At 43.9% G+C, this 19,306-nt stretch overlaps 1 protein-coding gene across 1 annotated transcript; it reads left to right on the top strand.

The window, feature by feature from the left end:
* Window positions 1-3,326: 3,326 nt before the first annotated feature.
* LOC117260132 (calpain small subunit 1-like) lies at window positions 3,327-18,386 on the top strand. The gene is made up of 11 exons (XM_078167415.1): window positions 3,327-3,462; window positions 5,378-5,439; window positions 5,609-5,645; window positions 6,640-6,729; window positions 11,485-11,542; window positions 13,040-13,104; window positions 14,572-14,640; window positions 14,807-14,885; window positions 14,972-15,088; window positions 16,123-16,181; window positions 18,079-18,386. Exons 2-11 carry the CDS (start codon window positions 5,390-5,392, stop codon window positions 18,103-18,105), a joined length of 651 nt encoding a protein of 216 aa, XP_078023541.1. The 5' UTR covers window positions 3,327-3,462; window positions 5,378-5,389; the 3' UTR covers window positions 18,106-18,386.
* The last annotated feature ends 920 nt before the right edge of the window (window positions 18,387-19,306 follow it).

Here is a 19,306-nt window from a genome sequence, read left to right as displayed (position 1 = left end):
TTCATTGGCATCCTCCCATGACCCTCTACCACTGTGCCAAATTTCACATGGATTGACCAAGTCAGTGAGGAGAAAAACATGGAACACACACACACACACACACACAGAGTTTTCATCATTATATAGTAAGATAATCTACAGACACATTAGTTTCTGTCTCAGTGAACCAGTTAAACCAGTTCACTCAGGAGGTAAAAATCCAGTCAGTGGATCTGTGTTTGGGAGCGACGACATTTCAGCAGCTTGAAACATTTAAAATCCTGTCACAGTGTGGAAACATGAACCTGCAAAAAGGTAAATAAACCACCTGTAGAATCAAACAACACGTGTTTGTGTCTCAGGACATTTTGTCCCTCAGCGTCTCTGTCCAGCAGCATCACAGGCTGAAGTCAAATATCAGCTGTCTGTCATGATTTCACCCACAAGATGGCTGCTCTGTTCAGAAGCTCTCCACATATATGGACCACTGATGGAGCTGCAGTTACAAGTGTGGCCACTAGATGTCGGTGTACAGCACACAGCAGGACGTTGAATCACTCAAAATGTCTTAAATATGAAGCCTCATTAAACAGCCTTAAATGTGACATTTTATGTGACTGACTCTTGTCAGACTGAGTCAGGCTCCTCTGCATGAAGTCCACAGATCTTTAACCCTCCGCTGACTCCAACACTCGCTTTAGACTTGGACTGAACGTGTCGGCAAACTCTCTCTAATCACCATGTTCCTGCATAAAACCTTCCTCTGCGTGAGAGCTCACATTTATACTCACCTGCACTGCTTGAATAAGAGATGGTTTGTCCAATAATCAGTCTGAAATATCTTTAAAAATTATCTTGAAAAGTTACTAAAACAAAGCTTAACATGTAAGTGCCTGATGGCCGTACACACCACAGACTGGGTGAAATAATGGAGTTGCCACCGTGATTTGTGGACTCTGCTTTGAAGCCTCTAGTTTGGCAATCTAGCCGTCGCCATCTTGAATTTTCGGAGCCAGAAGTGACCATATTTGAGAAGCGAGGGAGTGATCACAGACGGTACAGTTGTCTTGAGACCAAATCGGTTTTTGTTTCAGGCTGTCCTGGATGGGTCCCTCAAGAAAAAGGTTTGGAGCCACTGTGTTGAGGCATTTACTGCAATGACAGAGATGTACAGTGGTAACATGCTACGGTTTCTATGACAACCAAGTTGTCCTCAAGTCTTTAATGGATGGGTTAACTAACTTTAAGGGATTCCTCAGCTACATGTAGACCTTATGTCACTGGGATTTGCAGTATTGGCGGTTGATGTGAGTCCTTCGTTCGGCTCCAAAATGGCGACAGACTGTTATCTGCACGACGCAGAGGATGAAACATCTCACTGTTGCAAGCGTGAAATCTGGTCTACGTGTGAACGTTCAGTCAACGTCTTAGAATAATCGGAAAGACTTTTGAACCAGTTCTAAACACTTTGTCACCACAGTGGTTTTCAGGTGTCTGTGAATTCAACACTTGTAGTGTTTTTAATATAAATGTCATGAAGGAGGAACTCTGCAGTCTGTGTGCTTCAGTTTCTGATCCGTACGTTCATCATTCAGGGAAAATAACTTGTGTTAGTGCTGTAAGGTGCACAGCTGCTTCGCTGTGACACTCGACCAGCTCAAATGTAGGGATGTCTTATGGTTAAAGGCTGAATGTGTGAATATGACTTGGTATGTAACGTGTGTGCTGTTATTGCTGTCATCCTGAACACAGAGCCACTTGTACAGTCAGAGGCCGAACACATGCTGCAGCACTGACCACCTGGAGAACCCGAGGTCCGGCTGTAGTTCTTATTTTGTGTCAGCTCTCATGAGGTTGGCTGGTCCTCGTCACATGACGTGTGGTGCACGCTGCTGCAACTTTCAGAGTCAGATGGTTAAAAGAATGTATCTCTAAACCTCATTTGGTACCACATCCCAAACCAGCGATCTGATCGGGCTGGAGGTCTGATCTTCCTTCTCAAGGGTGATTTTAAAGTGTCCAAAATAAAGTTATCCATCTTCCACAAACAAGCCTTAATGTTTTGGAAAATGTTTTTTACCCACAATTCCATTTTATGGAACAATAGGGTCGTCACTATAAACAGAAAATGAAAATAATGTAAAATGTGTCTGTGATTGGTTGAATCCAGATGGTCAGTTGTATCCTTTGAAGACTGGAAAGGAAAAGAAAAGGATATGACACAATCTGTAAAGCGATTCCTATTCTTACTTTGTTTGACGCAGTTTTCTGTGATTTCGCCTTTGTTGTCTTCTCTTAAAGTTGGTGGGGTTCATTTATTGGACAGAAAATGTGACAACAAATCAGTTAGTTTGGTCTTTAAACACATAAATTGGGGAGACTTTAATTCATGCTCTGTACGGGACAATATGAGGAACTCTTTAAGGAAAACATCTTTTTCTTTTTATCTTTCACCTCCTGTTGCTCCTAAAGTAAAGCATTATTATCACAGCAATACACCCTGCTAACAATCTCAGTTTGATGTGGATCCTTGTATCGTTGTTCAGCTGAAGTTGAATCTGTTGACCTTTTATTTTGGTCTGACACTCACAGCTTGTTGTCCCTGAAAATCGACAACATACCTTCACTTGCTTTAAATGACATAATTTATTATATGGACAACTTGGACACTAATTTTTCTGATATTATTAATCTTGTGATTATTTGTGGTAAATATGATATACACTGTTGTAAATGGAATGAAAGCAGTCCCTCCTTCACTGCGTTCATCTATTCCTTTATCAACTGTTTTGTCACTGAAAAAGGTTGAAAAAGTTAACAAAACAGATCATAGCTGTCTCTCAGTCGTTGCTCTGTTGTGCCTTTGTTCCTTTTTTATTTTGTTTTGTTCTATCTAGTAAACTTATATTGTTGTTTTCCCTGTGCCTAAACATATTGTTTAATATCTTTGAAGAATTCCATATATGTCTTCTCCATCTGAGATGTTGCAGTTGTATCCTTGTTTTACTCCCTGTCTTGTTTGTATATTCTTTGTTTATTTATTTATTGTGAAGTATTTGAAACACTGTCCCAACACATATCGTGTGCACTCAGAGCCCTTTGAAGCCTTTAATCTTTTCTGAACGTTTATTTTTTACCAGAAAAATCTTCCCCTTGGCTCCAACTCAAATGGTGTTGGGTTACAATATCCGAGCTTTCCTGCCGGTCCCTGAACGCACCTTAAGCTGTGTTTATTCTGTGTCTCAGGAACATGGTGAGTGTTAGGACCCTGAAGCCTGTGTGTGTGTGTGTGTGTGTGTGTGTGTGTGTGTGTGTGTGTGTGTTGGGCGGAGCTGATGATGCATTGAGAAAGAACGTGGATCTCTGTTCAACTGGTTTTGCTGGTGCCTTCCTGCTGCCTGAATATCTGCGTGTGTGTGTGCCTCTCCCTCCTCAGTGTGTGTTCAGCTCTCTGTCCGCTTCTCCTCTTCCTCACAACTCACAGTAAGTAACAACAAACCTGATGTGTCTCATGTTTTTAACAGAGTTTTAGTATAAACGTCTGAGGTGTGTGTTCATGTGTGTGTGTGTGTGTGTGTGTGTGTGTGTGCGTGTGTGTGTGTGCTGAAACCTGACACTGTGTACATCATGTGAAGGTAAAGAGTTTGCATGTGTGTCCAGGTGGAAAGTCCATGAAGAAGGAGACAGTGATACACTCAGAGACACTCAGGGACAGTGAGACACTCAGGGACAGTGAGACACTCAGGGACAGTGAGACACTCAGGGACAGTGAGACAGGGACCCAGTGCTGAGCTCCTGGTTGAGTTAGATAAGGAGTGGCTGCTTCAGCAGACAGGCTGAGGGACGGAGGAAGTGTCAACAGCTGTTAGTGGAGTTAAAGCACCACACTGTGATGACTGAAGGATTAGAAGCAACATGTTGTTAAGTTTCCAAAGTTAAAGTATCATCAGCCAGAGAAGCTCCTGAGTCACATCTGTGTCATGTCTGGATCAATATCACAGAGCCATGTTGTCGCTGTGTTAACGACTTTTCCCTCGACCTGCAAAGGAAAAATAATGAAAAATTAATGAAAAATAATGAAAAATAATGAAAAATTAATGACAATTAATGAAAAATAATGAAAAATTAATGAAAAAGTTCTTGATAACATTTAATAACTTCGTGCTTTCAGGCTTTTTGACAGTTGGACCGACATGACGAGACGTCTGGTACCATGACTTTGGGCTACAGGATATTGTGAGGGGCAGTTTTCACTGTCAGCTGAAGTCTTAAAGATCAAACTATTGATCGATTAATTAAGACAATAGTCTGCAGATTGATCATTAATAAGCTCAATATACTGTTGGGTCGTTTAATCTTTAATTACACATCATATTTTATTAACTTTTAGACGTATACGATGCTTTGTATGACATCTCATTGATTAGCGCCCCCACTGGTTAGGGTTAGGAGAAGAGTCATGGTCGGGTATTGTCATGTTACATACTTCACATAAAGTTATGACCTTAATGTAAAGTAACGTGGGTTAGATTTAGTAGAAGCATCATAGTTAGGTCTGTCACGTTATCTACTGAATGTAAGGTTACGAAGGCTACTTAACATAAAGTTACGAAAGTATAGGAAAATAAACATGGTTGGATGTTATCATGTCACGGACTTAACGTAACGTTACAAAGGTTAGGTTTAGGAAAAGACACATGCTTTGGCGTTGTTCCACATGTTACATACTTAACGTAATTTCATGTAGCCTTAGTTCAGGAAATGTTACGTAGGTGAGTTGTAGGAAAGTAAAGTTCCGTAGGTTTAGGAACAGAAACATGGTTGGGCGTCATCATGTTACATACTTAACGTAATGTTGCGTAGTTTTGATTTAGCAAAGTAAAGTTACGTAGGTTCAGCTTAGGAAATTTAAGTTACATAAGTTTTAGGAAAAGAAACGTTTCATGGTTGGGCATTGTTCCGTTACATACTTAGCTAACATTATGTAGTTTTGACTCAGGAAAGTAACACTACATAGGTTAGCTTTAGGAAAGTAAAGCTACATAGTTTTGGTTTAAGAAAGTTACGTAGGTTTCACAAGGGAAAACAAAATTACATAAGTTTAGGAAAAGAAACATGGTTGGGCATTATTACGTCTCGAACTTAACGTAATGTTAATGTTTTTGTTTAGGAAAGTGACGTTATGCTAGTTTTAGCAAAGTGAACACATGTAGGTCGGGTTTAGGTAAGTAAAAGTACATGGGCTTATGAAAAGAAACACAATTGGGCGTCACCATGTTACGTACTTTACGTAAAGCAGTGACCTCAGTGTAAAGTTACGTAGGTTAGGTTTCTTGGGTCAGATTTTATTTCTGGTGTTTAAATATTGCTAATTCCTTACTGTCTCTTTCTCTGTCAGGCAGACGGCAAGATGTCGTGGTTATCAGGCTTAGTCGGCGGCATCATCAAAGCTGTCGTGGAGTAAGCACTCACACCATCTTATTTCTTTCCTCTTTTAATGGAGTTAGGCAGCGCTAACAGTTTCCCTCTGCTTCCAGTCTTTGTGCTAAGCTAAGCTAACCTAGATGCATATATTGATCTTTTCAAATCTGCTCTCTGACTCATGTTTTCTTTTTTGTTCCCCTGACAGTAACATCGACGCCGATACTTTTCAGAGCTCAGACCCTGTAAGTACCAACATCAGCAAACGTCACATGTTAAATCCAAATAAGCCACGTACTTGTGTATTATTATTATGTGTTGGGCCTTCCCAAACAAACGTTTAGCAGATCACACATTCGATGGTGCACCAGCCCAGGCACCAGAATAAATGTTGGCATTGGACAATTCTGCAAAACACTCGCACTTTTCATTGGTGTGATAGAAACATGTCTAAAGTGACATAGTGTATGATGTGGGAGGTGGAGGGGATGGTCGGGGGCTTGTCACCTCGCTGCAGATGACCGATCAAGACCAACAAAACTGGTTGTATTTTAGCACGGCTGTGTTTCCAGCAGATATTTTAGCCACCAGACGTGCGTGTAGCGTTTTTTAAGCCAAACATCGACGGCATTTCCAGCGACAACTGCACGACCAGAATCAGGTGTTTTTTAGTGAGGAATTGGCGGCTTGTCCAGCGAGGATTGTGCCACCAACAGCAGGTATTTTAGGCCATGACATGATGTTTTCCAACCATAACCAAGTGTTTTTTTTAGCCCAACCCAACTGCACGCTTAGCACAGCGTTGTTGGAACATAAAGTCTCAACACATCTGCTGCATCATGACATTTTAAGGTATTTGTGTTTTGCAGAAACGTACAATGCCAACACTTGTCCTTGCAGTCAGGTTGCATATGCTTCAAGTTTGTTCTTAAAAATGTCTCATTTATCTCTTCAGACCCAAATGTCTCACGGTGTCAGCTAAGAAAATACACAATAAGTGTAAACCAATGTAGTACAACAGACATTGATTAAACCTGTGTATCTAATTAATCGTGTGTTCACCTGAGAGTTATTTGATCTGATGGTGTCCTCATTAAACCGTGGAAATCTGTATGAATGAGGTTTAACTCGACCTCATTACAGACACTCAGATTTCTCCCAGTGGAAGATTTCATAAGCAAACAAACACACTCACACACATTCCTCTGTCTAACAGTAGCTTGTTGTGTGTGTTCGCAGCCTCCTCGCAGACCGGTTCAATTCGCAGAGGCTCATGAGAGCGAAGAGGAGAAACAGTTTCGGAGAGTTTTCAAGCAGCTGGCTGGAGATGTGAGTCTGTCATATGTGCATATTCACTCGTCTTGTTTGTTCCCTCTGCTCTGTGTTTACACTCCAGTTCACTCCCAGTTTGACTGTTTCTTTATTGTGGTTTATCCCAGTTAATCTGAGGTTCCCACCCATTTCCTATTTATTCTCCCAGCACATAAATAAGCCTCCATACTGAGGTGCTCCTGTGTTTCATTTTAGTTTCTTATTAAATGAAATAAATAGTTACAGCTCAGGAACAAGTCTTGTTCTGCTGACGACTGTAAGTCACTGATGATGGACTGGACTGCTCACCTACCTGACCAAATCAAACCTCGACATGTTGTTGGAGGTCACAGTCTGAGGGTCACATGACCGCGGGCCTCACAACACACCACAGAGACTTTTGGTCTCTTCTGTAATTACAGTATAACGAGCTGTTTACATCAGTCTGGCTCCTTTTGTTCAGCCGTTCATGTTTTCTCTGATCTCATCAGGCAGCAAACCAGCCATATGTTACATTTGTACTTTTCATGCTTTTCATATCAACGTCTCACATCAGATGATTACGTGTACACGGGCTGACGTTGTCATGGGGAGGTGGAGGGGATGGCGGATGGTGTGTCACCTAGGTAACATGGCTGCTAGGCTGCAGACACTGTTTGAGACCAACAAACAACAAATCTGGGTGTTTTTAAGCGAGACATGAAACAGCATTTCCAGCAGTGACTGTGGCACCAAGTGCAGGTGTTTTTCAGGGAGACATCGGTGGCTTCTCCAGCGGCACTTGTGCCACAGAAACAAAATGTTTTTTAAGCAAAACATGGTGGTATTTCCAGCAGCGAGTGTGCAACCGAAATCAGGTGATTCTTAGTGAGCCATCGGCAGCATTTCCAGCAGCAGTTTTGGAACCGAAATTAGTTTGTTTGTTTTAAGCGAAACATCACAGTACAACCAAAATCAGGTGATTCTTAGTTCGGCATTGGCGGCACTTCCAGCAGTGATTGTGGCACCAAAATCAGGTGTTTTAAGCCACAACGTGATCTTTTCCTGACCAAAACCAAGTGGTTTTTGTACCTAAACAGAAGCACTAATTAACCAAAGCATTGTGCAGATGTTACACATCTGTGGTTTGCAGAAACATTCGTGCACTGGACTCCATGAAGAACCGAGACAGTTGAGAAATACGGAGGTTACGTTCAAGTGTTTTACGACAGGTAGCTTGCAGGTGTGACTGAACTCAAATCAATGGACTAAATTTGTTTCTTTTACTTTGAGTCACGGATGAAAAGAGACTTTATGAACTAGTATTTTCCGATCTGAGGAGAACGTTTGTAAAAGAGTCTCTCCAGTTTCTGTCTGATGAAAGTGTGTCTTCTGTTCTTGGATGTTTGCATATGTTACATTTTAATGAGGTGATCTCAGTCAGTCGTGACTCTCCACACCTCAGTCTCTGTTTGATCTGAGGGAAGGTTCCTTTCTCGCCGCACCCTGTTTCAGGTGTGTCTTGTTTCCCTCAATGGAGAACGGTGCTCAACTGAAATGTTGACCTGATGCGGCTCAGCAAGTTCTTAAAAGTCTGTTCTGCTTTTCGCCTGATTCCTCATCACCTCCACACACCTGTCTGTCTGCCGTCGGCTGCATTCCAAACTCCACCCTCTACTGTCCCATCCTCTCTGTCTCTTTGTTTGGTTCACCATCACACCCGGCAGGTTCTGTAGCTTCTACAGGTTCTCAAGTATTCACAGGATGAATCTGAAACAAACACAAAACTGCAGAATTTTAACATCACTTGGTGTCGCCCTCCAAACTGAACTTCAGCCACGAGCCTTCAATTACTTTCAACTTTACTATAATTAGATGTCACCTGTTAATGTTCCTCCCTGCTAGCAAAACATGAACTGCTGCATCTGGGCCAACAATCTAGCTCATAATCAGATTTGATTTTAGAGCGTCAGAACAGACGTTTTCCTCCTCGTCATATCAGCGTTTCCTGTTTCAGTACAGCTGATGGTGAGGTCAGGCGTCGTCTCTCTGTGTTTCTGCTGTCAGACACAATCAAGTCAAACAGGTTGCTCCTGTGTGATTCCCTCCGTCAGCATAAGGCAACAAAGATGAGCAGAGAAACCTGCAGACAGGAAGTGGAATTTATTTTCACCTTTAAAATTGTAAATGTTGATACTCAAATTTGAGGCCTTGAAGGATTCAATGCTGATTGCTTTTGACTTTGCGTTACAGTATGATCTTGATGCTGCTAACTTTGTCCTGAAATTATAGCTCACTACATGTTAGGTTCACAGTGAAACTCTGCAGAGATAAACAGTGAAAGTGTTTTATTGTGTCGTCTGATAAATGTTGGAGCAGCAGAGGCAGCTTCAGGGCGGCTCGGAGACAGAGAGCTCTTTCTCTGCATTCCTGCCATTGTTTGGCAGGGCGGCACTCGAGCCTGCGGGGCGTTGGACTGTGTGTGTGTGTGTGTGTGTGTGTGTGTGTGTGTGTGTGTGTCTGAGGTTTTCTCTGACTCATCAGAGGGGTGTGTGCACCAGTTCTACCAGAACTCAGTTGGCTTGTCGGTCGGTGGATTCTCTAAACTAACAGCAGTAATAAGGGTGATGATGATGAGGAGGATGAAGATGGTGTAGTAAAGTGCCTCCACCCACCTGGCTGAGCTCTGAGTGGGTGGGGATCAGGCGGCCTGTCAAGTCTTTTCTGGAAACTTCCTGTTCTGTTTTAAAGGAACAAACTCCAGTTCTGAAAGTTAGAAAAGATAAACACTGGATTGGGAGGAGAGGCTTTTAGTTCACGCGCTGAAACACTTTTGTTTTTGCTCCCAGAATTCGTGATTAAAGATTGAACACGTTTTCTTACTTCTCTCAGATTTTGGTCTCATCATTCCTCTCAGTTCACTGATGAAGAGTTTCCTCCCTCGTCTGTCTCGTGCCGTCCTCTCCAGCTGTTCCCATGTCAGTCCCTTTAGTTTGAACTCTTGCTGTTGTTTCTTCTCAGAGCCGATACAGCTCCGCTTCCTCCTGTTCAGCTGTGCTTCTCTTGTCTCATTTGCTGCTTGGTCGTGGTCTTCCAGGTTTGGTGTCCAGTTGATTGAGCTGATTTTGAGCTCAGTCTTGAGTGAAATGTTTCAGGATTTCTTGTTTAGGATGTTAAATGCTGTTTATGCTTATCTGATTCTTGTCTTTACGACCTCTCCTGTCCCACCATCCACAGCGATTACACTCCCCAGGTATCTGAACTGGTCGCCCTCTCCCAGAGACAGACAGCTCCCCGACTTTTCATGCTTTTGTTATTGGTCCGCATGATTTTGGTTTTTGTTCCATTTATTTTGAGTCCAAGCTCGGCTGCAGTTGTTTCTGCTGGTGGATATGTGAGAGGATTTCATGCATGCGTCAGTGAGCATTTCTCCTTCACCAAAACAATTCCTCAATCTGACAGGGATGGTCACTGAAAAAGGCCTCTCTAAAAATGTCGGCAGCCGGACGTCCCATCCTTGTGAACGCAATATCTCAAGAACACCTCGAGAGAATTTCTTTAAATTTAGTACAAACGTTCACATGAACTGAAGAGTAAACTGAGTAGAATGTAGTGATCGAAGGTCAAAGGTCAAGGTCAGTGTGACCTCACAAAATATATTTTGGCCATAGCTCAAATTCACACGTTAATAATGATGAAACACTTGGACATTTGGTCAGATACTGAATTGGTGACTCTAATCTTGAAACTGTGCTGATTGTATAGATCTTCTGTGTGTGAAGCATCCATGTTTTCACTGACATGGATGGAGACTGTCAGAGACACTGGACTGGTGGGCGGAGTCATACAACCACAGGGTGGACTGGTGGGCGGAGTCATACAACCACAGGGTGGACTGGTGGGCGGAGTCATACAACCACAGGGTGGACTGGTGGGCGGAGTCATACAACCACAGGGTGGACTGGTGGGCGGAGTCATACAACCACAGGGTGGACTGGTGGGAGGAGTCATACAACCACAGGGTGGACTGGTGGGCGGAGTCATACAACCACAGGGTGGACTGGTGGGCGGAGTCAAACAACCACAGGGTGGACTGGTGGGCGGAGTCATACAACCACAGGGTGGACTGGTGGGCGGAGTCATACAACCACAGGGTGGACTGGTGGGCGGAGTCATACAACCACAGGGTGGTGATTCTAGTGTTACCCATGTGTAGGCGCTGTTACATAAAGAAACCACTTTAGATACCTGATCATGTCCTGTTTTGGTGTATATCTGATCAGCTGTGTTTCATAGAGGTCACATCAGTAATAAATAATTTCATGGACGTGACAAAACTGTTTTGTTCTTTATCAGAATCATAAACAAAAGGTTTGAACTTCCTCCTGAACATGCGAATAAATATTCATCTTCACCCAACGACACTCTCGGCCGTCTGATTCCAGTTGTGTTCATCTTCACTCACACGAAATATTTGTGTTACAGTTTGAAATAAGTGAAGAAAGCCTGAGAGTCCAGAGATAGCTCAGTGTTGCCTCACAGTGTTTTGTTTTGGCAACAGAGAGACAATCTGAGAGTTGCTATGGGGGGGGGGGGCAGCTGTGAGTCAGAAGAAGGAAAACTATCAGAGGAAATAAAAGGAAACAGCTTTAGTGTGGTTTGAGTCACACTCACATCAGCTGTGACTCACTGTGTTTGTGGGGCTTCCTCTGTGGAGGAAAACAGAACATGAACAGCCTTTCTCCTGTGTGTGTGTGTGTGTGTGTGTGTGTGTGTGTGTGTGTGTTTTAACAGGACATGGAGGTCAGCCCCAAGGAGCTGATGGACATCCTCAACAGAATCATCTCCAAACGTGAGTCTGCTTCTTTGTTATGCCTCTGTGACAGTTTTCCGTCCGTCCTTGTGAACACGATCTCTCAAGAACGCCTTGAAGGAATTTCTTTAAATTTGGCACAAACGTCCACGTGGACTGAAGAATAAACTGATCAGAATTCGGTGGTTGAAGGTCAAAGGTCAGTGTGACTGCATGTCATTATAACTCGCTAATCAAGACAAAATTTTCAGAGAAATTGATGAAGTGATGATATTTTCTATCCAAAAGGTCAAAGGTCAGCTTCACTGTGACATCATCATGTTTTCACAGACATGGATGGAAACTGTCTGGTGCACGGAGGCGTGCAGCTGCGGGGCAGTAAATCCAATTCATAGTTAATGGAGGTGTTTCTGTGCAGAGATGGAAAAACGACTTCACCCGTATTTTATTTGGCTTTAATACCTCTGTGGTCGTCGCAGCGTGTCATCATCACTGCGCCTCAAGTTCTCAGAACAGACTTTGTGTCCTTACGTGCTCATTGGTTCCCTGATCGGGGGGATGAGGGGAGTGACAATAAAAATGAAACCAAGGTAGAAGACAGCAGGCAGAGATAAGAAAAGTTTGGGATGTATGTTACAAAAACAACAAGGAAATAACTGTGCACATAAACGTCTCATTCATGGAACGTGAGCAGAATGAATTTGTGTGTATTTCTTCACCTGCCTCTGACTGCTCCTAGTGCCTGTGTTGATATTAGACATAAATATTGATTGTTATTATTAGAAATGATAGTTTTATTCCAATTGGGCTCTGTGATGTCACAACACACAGACGACTTTAGAACACGAAAATTAAACATGACAGAAGATTATAAATATAAAATATAAAACACATTTAGATAAATTAGTTGGCATTTAGCAGATTAAAGCTTCAGATTAGGTTTCTTAAAAATATAAATGAGTTATTTAAATCGACTTCAGATATGTGTTTTCTACATGTCTGACATCCCTTTGATCCAATCAGGAGAGAGACCTCTACAGGTGTATCTGCAGTTTGGGTGGTGAGACTGTGAGACCCATGTTACTGAGCTGTCAGTGATGATGTCACAACGTACAGATATTAACACTTAATATAACACGTACATCACCGAACCTTCTGAGTTCGATACTGACGGCTCCAGTGGAGGCGTGTCGCTGTCTCCCCTGACAGAAGCGTGTGTGTGTACGTGCGTGTTTTTTTTGCATCAAATTTTAAATCAAACCTTTTTCATTTAACCTCCTGGAGGGTTCTTACAGCAGAGGACACGGAGTTAACGGCCTTTGGTGCACCTGTCCCTGTCACACACTGCTAGAAGTAAAGAAATAAAGAATAAATTACCAATTCAATGACTAAAATTAACAACCAAGCAACCCCCCTCCAGACAGGAGTGAAGATCGCTGGACACCAGTAAAGCAAATGTCACCTGTGGCACCATGACACACCTGTGCAGTATCTCTTCCTGATGTGTTTTATTTAACGGCTGAATGCTTGTTTCAGATGGAGGCCTGAAGACTGACGGCTTCAGCATCGAGTCCTGCAGGAGCATGGTCGCTGTCATGGATGTATCCTTTCACCAAGTCTGGTCCTGATGCCACACAGCACCAGTGATACTGAGTGCACTGCATGTCAGGAGCAGCAGTAGGGCTAGGACTTGTTGTACAGCCCAGTCGTTACAGGAAAATGTTTGCACTGTATGTTTCTGCAAACCACGAAAAACATGACACTTCTTTGTTTCATACGTCTCATCTTCTAAAGTGACGTAGAGTATGGGCTGACTCTGTCGACAGGAGGTGGAGGGTGTGACACCACAAACAAGAACAGAACCAGTTGTGATTCAGCAACCTGTCGCTGTGTTTGCAGCGTTTTTTTAGGCACCAAACTGATTGTGATTTAATGGGTCGCCCTGACACACCAAGCCGACAGTCGGCCGTCGACCAAAGTCGGGCCGTCGGTGAGCGTCTGTCGCCCTAGTTTTTGCGGTGTGTCCCGCACCATCAGCACTTTGGTGTCGGCGGCTTTTCGGCTGATTGAGCATGTTGAATCGGCGCCGAAGCTTGTCGGTGGGGCTAACCGGTGCTTCCTCCTCAGGCTCCACTTCACTCAGCTGCCCCACAGACCCGCTGCTTCTTCACACTTTAACCTGAATAACAAACCGGAGCTAGCTGGGAGCGGCTAGCGGAGCGTTAGCCGCAGCATGACCGGAGGGAAGCACAGCCAGTTAGCCTCCGCTAGTCTCTGAGCTAGCCCCGGCTCTCTGTTTGGATCCAACCGGAGCACCGAGCCCTGGTTTGTTATTCAGGTTAAAGTGGGAAGAAGCAGCGGGTTTATCGGGCAGCTGAGTGAAGTGGAGCCTGCGGAGGAAACACCGGGACCGTCTGGATGTAATAGTCCGTGGAGGTGCTGCGGTGCTCGGCTGCACAGATAGGAAACCCCTCGGCTGACAGGATGTACCACTCTCTCACTCCGCTCTCTCTCACGCAGGCGCAGAACGTACGTGCTACTTGGCCGTCGGATGTAGTCCGTGTGGTGTGTTCAAATGCAACTGACACAGGGCGACGTGAGGCGACGTAGACGACACAACAGTTGGCTTTCGTTGCCGCTAGTTCTTTGATGTCGGTTTGGTGTGTCCGCACCTTAAAACATGATCTTTTTCTAACCTGAAACAGGTGGTTTTTGTGCTGAATCACATGTTAACCACAGTGTTATTAGAACGGAAAGTTTCAACATATCAGCTGCATAATAAGGTGCAACTGTAACGTACCTGTGGTTTGCAGAAAACGTACAATGCCAACATTTTCCTGGCTGTTGGGTCGAGTAGAAACAAGAGAGTAGCTGTAGTGCTAGTAGAGGGTCCAGCAGTAAATTTAGGAGTGGAGGCAGCAGTATTAAACACAGTGCTGGTGCTAATGGTAGAGGAAGCAGTACTAACTGCAGCAGGTGTGTCTTTAGGGGCCGCACACATGCGTCATTGTGTCGTTGTGTTCTCTGCTCTGGTTTGTGTGTTTGACCTTTGACCTGACTCCCTTCAGAGCGACAGCACAGGGAAACTGGGCTTCCACGAGTTCAAGTTCATGTGGAACAACATCAAGAAGTGGCAGGTGAGCTCACGGCTTCCATGTGTGCAGATCAGTTTTACAAGCTCATAGTCAGGCTGCTGTTTGGCTCGTGTTGAGGGTTCGATTCCCTGCGACAGTCAGTAGATACACCGACACAAACCAACAAACATTGATGTTGTTCTGTTTGTTTGTTGTGTGTCGTCTCCAGGGCGTCTATTTACAGTATGACAGAGATGGTTCAGGTACAATCTGCTCCCGAGAACTGCCGGGTGCCTTCCAGGCTGCAGGTGAGAAACACTCTGCGTGTGTGTGTGTGTGTGTGTGTGTGTGTGTGTGACATTTCAGACGAACTCTGTTTGCCGTGTGTTTGCAGGTTTCCCTCTGAATGAACAACTCTTAAAGCTGATTGGCCGTCGCTATAGCGATGAGCACGGCGACATGGACTTTGACAATTTCGTTGGCTGCCTGGTGCGACTGGACGCCATGTGCAGTGAGTCTCTCTCTCTCTCTCTCTCTGCTCCTCTTCACCTTCCTCACCTCATTCATGCATCATTTTAGACAAAAATCAGCCCGACGTCTTTTTAACCTCTGAAACGGTAAAAACGTGGCTGCGAGCGGCAGCTGACGGGTCACGACACCTGAGTGTAAGATAACAGGTTTAATAACGATCAGACACGACGCTTCCGTGACTTCATTAAAAATATCCACAGAGTTTGTGATAAACTGTCAGTGATGTAAGTTTTGTTGAGTGAGAATAATTATACTCGCATCACGTGGCGTTCAGACGACAGCGTACATGAGGAAAAAGTAACGGCTGCACGCTCGCTCCAGGCCCGAGGGGCGGAGCAGCAGAGTTTGTGCCGCCTGCTCGTCCTCTCTTGATCCGTGTCCTCCTCATGAACCTCTCTTGTCTTTTTGGGGAAAGACATAGATCTTCTGTGTGTGAACACACACATGGATGGAAACTGACTCTAGTTGTTTTTTGACCCTTCCCAGAACTACAAATATTTCACCATGACCCTCCCTCCTGCATGAATTAGATTTTTTTATTAGATTTTTAAAACGTACCCTGTGATGTGTGACAGGTGAACGTTAAAGATGAAATCCTGGAGTTGAAAAAAGCCTCTGTTTTTGGCTCTTGTCGTGCGGCTGGTTAGTTTGTGTATTTATTTATTTTGAATAAGTAGATTACGTATCAAAATTAATTCTGATGAAATATCACTATGTAAAGCTCAGACTTTCTTTGTGTGTTTATTTTTTTTACTGCGGGAAGTGTTCGTCACACAAGATGTGTTCGAGGACCGTCGGAAATCTATAAAATCCACTGATAATTTCTCTTTTTAGTTCCTGGCTGTGACTAGTTAAAATCAAGAAGAAGAAAACATGTTTCACATGAAGCGAGGCGTGAAGTGTTTTCACTTAGTGCCGTCAGCTGCTCTTTAACACATCAGTATTCACTTGTTTAAATATTTATGTGACTCCTGTGTGTGTGTGTGTGTGTGTGTGTGTGTGTGTGTTCTGCAGGAGCCTTCAAGACCCTGGATAAGGACCATAGTGGCCACATCGACCTGGACATCAAGGAGGTAAAACACACTGCAGTTCACTTACTTTGGATGAACTCTCAGACATTAAGAGACAACTTGATCATTGTGCATTTGTCGCAGCACAGAGGGCGCTGGAAATACTAATTAAATGAAGTTAAACTAATGATCGTACTCTCCATAATAATGGTTGGTATTAGCTGTAAATACAGATGTAGGCAAAATAATTTTCCAAACCAGAAAAACTTCTTAGCTCGTGTGAGTCTGTCCCTTCAGCCTCTCACCAGAAGAAAATCCTGACATCACATCTTTCTGTGAATCACGTGAACTTGTTTATACGCATCATATCAACGTCTCTAAAGTCTGAGGTGTTGCCCAGTTGAGTCATCTGCCAAGCTGCAGACCAACAAACAGCAAAACCAGTTGTGAGTTAGTGAATCATTGCTGTTTGTCGAGCGGCTCATCAGCTCCCAAAGGTGGGCGGGGCTAGAGCTGCAAACAGCACTTGTTTTTTCCTGAGACCTTCCTGCACGTCCTGTCAGGCTCGTGTTCCCAACACTGGGTATTTCAAGCCAAACCTGATTCCTGACCTTAACCAAGTGGTGTTTGTGCCTAGACCTGACCACATGCTAATCACAGCAGCTTCAGGTTTCATAACGAGCTGATGATTTCAATCAGCTGTGTTGGAGCAGGGAGAGAAGTGAGACATGCAGGACACGTGGTGCTCCAGGAGAGCTTTGGGAAACGCTGCACTACGTAATAACAGATAGATGCAGCAAATAAATGATGAATTTTTTTCTGGCACTTGGGTTGATTTATTAGCTTGTTTGTTTGACCGCACAGTAACAACTGAAGACACACACGTCAGTGCATCAACACTTGTATCACGTCAGATCTTGTGTGTTCTGGATCATGGAGCCCAGGCAGTCACATCGATGGTGGACGAGATCTGACACCACGAGAGTGAGCAGGATGTGACTAAGTACTGCACTCCAGTACAAACTCTAAGTACTTGTACATATCGGGAATATTTCCACTTGACCACATGTCGGAGGGAAATATGGTACTTTTTAAATGCCCTACATTTGCAACTCAATCAGCAGAATTTTTTTTTTGGCATTGTACGTTTCTGCAAACCAGGAATGAGGTTATTATGTAGCTGATGGTTTCAGCACCGCTGTGGTTAACGTGAGGTTAGGCTCAGGCACAAACACAGCTTGGTTATCATGTTTGGGCTTAAAACACCCAGATGTGACGAGCACAGTCCACGCAGGAAACACAGTGATAGCTTAGTGAAAAACAACTGATTTTTTTGCTGCTTTCCCAGCATGCAACGAGTCACATGTTGCGAATACGATGACTGCAGGTTTTGTTGTTTGTTGGCGTTGAACAGTGGTCTGCAGCTTGGCAGGTGAAACACCGTCCACTGTCCCCTCCACCTGCTGATGACACAGTCAGCTCATGAACTCCGTCACTTTACAAACACTCAGTGTGTTTCCAGTCACAGTGAAGTGGAGCTCCAGTCCCAGCTGGACGAGGACATCTAACTGGCCTACTGTCCTTGTCCCAGTATACAAGCACGGGAGGGGAATCCATTTATTGAGCCAAGTATGTGCGACTCCTCTACGATAGGTGGAGATATGCCCCCTTTCAGCTTGTTAGTATTGAACCTTTTTCCTGTTTGGGCAGGAAACTGGACTGTGGCCACTTGTTTGATTGTTTTTCCTAACGTTGTAGTGGGTCTGCTTAAATGAGTTAAAAAGTTAAAATGAGCACAGCCTGAAACATCTAAAGCAGGAACGTGACACAGACACATTATTGCAGCAGTAACATTCATCCATACGAGTGAAGCTCTGACAGCGTGGAGCGCTTTACTGCAGCAGACATATTGTTGAATGCGGTCGCACTAACAGAGTCTCTCTCTCTCTCTGTCTCTCAGTGGCTTCAGCTGACGATGTACTCCTGAGGCGACGCAGAGAAGCTGCTGCACAACACAAACTTCTTCTCCCTCTTCTCCATCTCACTCCCCACTCCTGTGTGACCCCATTGTTTCCATGGTAACGGGACCAAAATGTCAAGGGAAAAATCAAACCGGGACCAAAGTCAGCGCCAATGCTGCTGCCACACCGTCCTGCTGCTGCCAGCTGGCGACACTACAACGTCCACGTGTTAGAGAGCTCTGTGTTTCATGTTTTAGGGACAAATGTGTTATCAGAAACTGAATAAAGTGGCACAACTGACATTAAAGTGTTGTCGTGGTGAGTTTGTGGGTGTGTCGTCTGGGTTTTTAGTTTTTTGGCCGTCGCTGCTCAAATAAAGCGCCTGTGACTTGTGTTTGCTCCAAGAGGAACCTCTGATGTTTTACTGTCAGTGTGTCAGAACAAAACAGTGTTCATAAAGTTGTCCTTGTCCTGATCACGTCTGCTTTAACAGCGTTAGAGATGATATCTGAATATGTCACCGACAGGTTTTATCTCTTGTCCTTTCATCATGAAACAATGTGCAGCTTAGTTTGTAGATTTACACAGTGAATGTCCACACAGAGATCAGGTGTTCGTGGTGATACTGGTGTAGTGTGAGGTGAAACTTCCCAGCCTTCCTTTGGGGCCGGAGCACAGGACAAACACTTCATTTTATTTAACCTTTATTATTCAAGGAGAGCCACAGTGAGAGTAAATGTCTCTTGTTTAAGATGGCTGACAGGAGCAACATGACACAGAAAACTTAAATTCTGCTGCAAAATCTGAGCTGAATGTTAGAGAAGAATTAATTTATTAATCTCCAAGGTGAAATTCATTTTTTTTACTCAAACACACACGGGCCTGAAATACACACACACATGCACAAACAGGACCTATACATGCATTACATGATGAGATGTGAGAGTGGGGGGGCTGCCCATGGACAGTCCACACGTTCGTTAAAGAGTGAGCCCTCGAAATTCTGCAAAAATGCACCAAAATTGCACAGTGAATTCAAAATGGCTGACTTCCTGTTGGGTTTAGCATGGGTCCAAGAGGCTTTTTTGGAGTGTTACAGGTGCCTAACAAGTTTCATACATGTGGGTTGAACCTCCACCAGGGGCTGTTTTGTAGACATTTTGTAGGGAGCATTATTGAGCCATTTTTGGCCCCTGAGAAGGAGACCCTTGAAATATCAAATCTTAA

Source organism: Epinephelus lanceolatus, chromosome 4 (genome assembly GCF_041903045.1).
Source record: "Epinephelus lanceolatus isolate andai-2023 chromosome 4, ASM4190304v1, whole genome shotgun sequence".
In the NCBI taxonomy this organism is placed as follows: Eukaryota; Metazoa; Chordata; class Actinopteri; order Perciformes; family Serranidae; genus Epinephelus; species Epinephelus lanceolatus.
This window is presented reverse-complemented; position numbering and strand designations above follow the sequence as displayed.

What these genes read in the sequence shown, in the direction of transcription:
- LOC117260132 (XM_078167415.1), top strand. Translation starts at nt 5,390, where the DNA reads ATGTCGTGGTTATCAGGCTTAGTCGGCGGCATCATCAAAGCTGTCGTG. An exon ending in TCAAGCAGCTGGCTGGAGAT is followed by an intron (nt 6,730 to 11,484) that starts GTGAGTCTGTCA and finishes GTGTTTTAACAG; the next exon opens with GACATGGAGGTCAGCCCCAA. An exon ending in ACAACATCAAGAAGTGGCAG is followed by an intron (nt 14,641 to 14,806) that starts GTGAGCTCACGG and finishes TGTCGTCTCCAG; the next exon opens with GGCGTCTATTTACAGTATGA.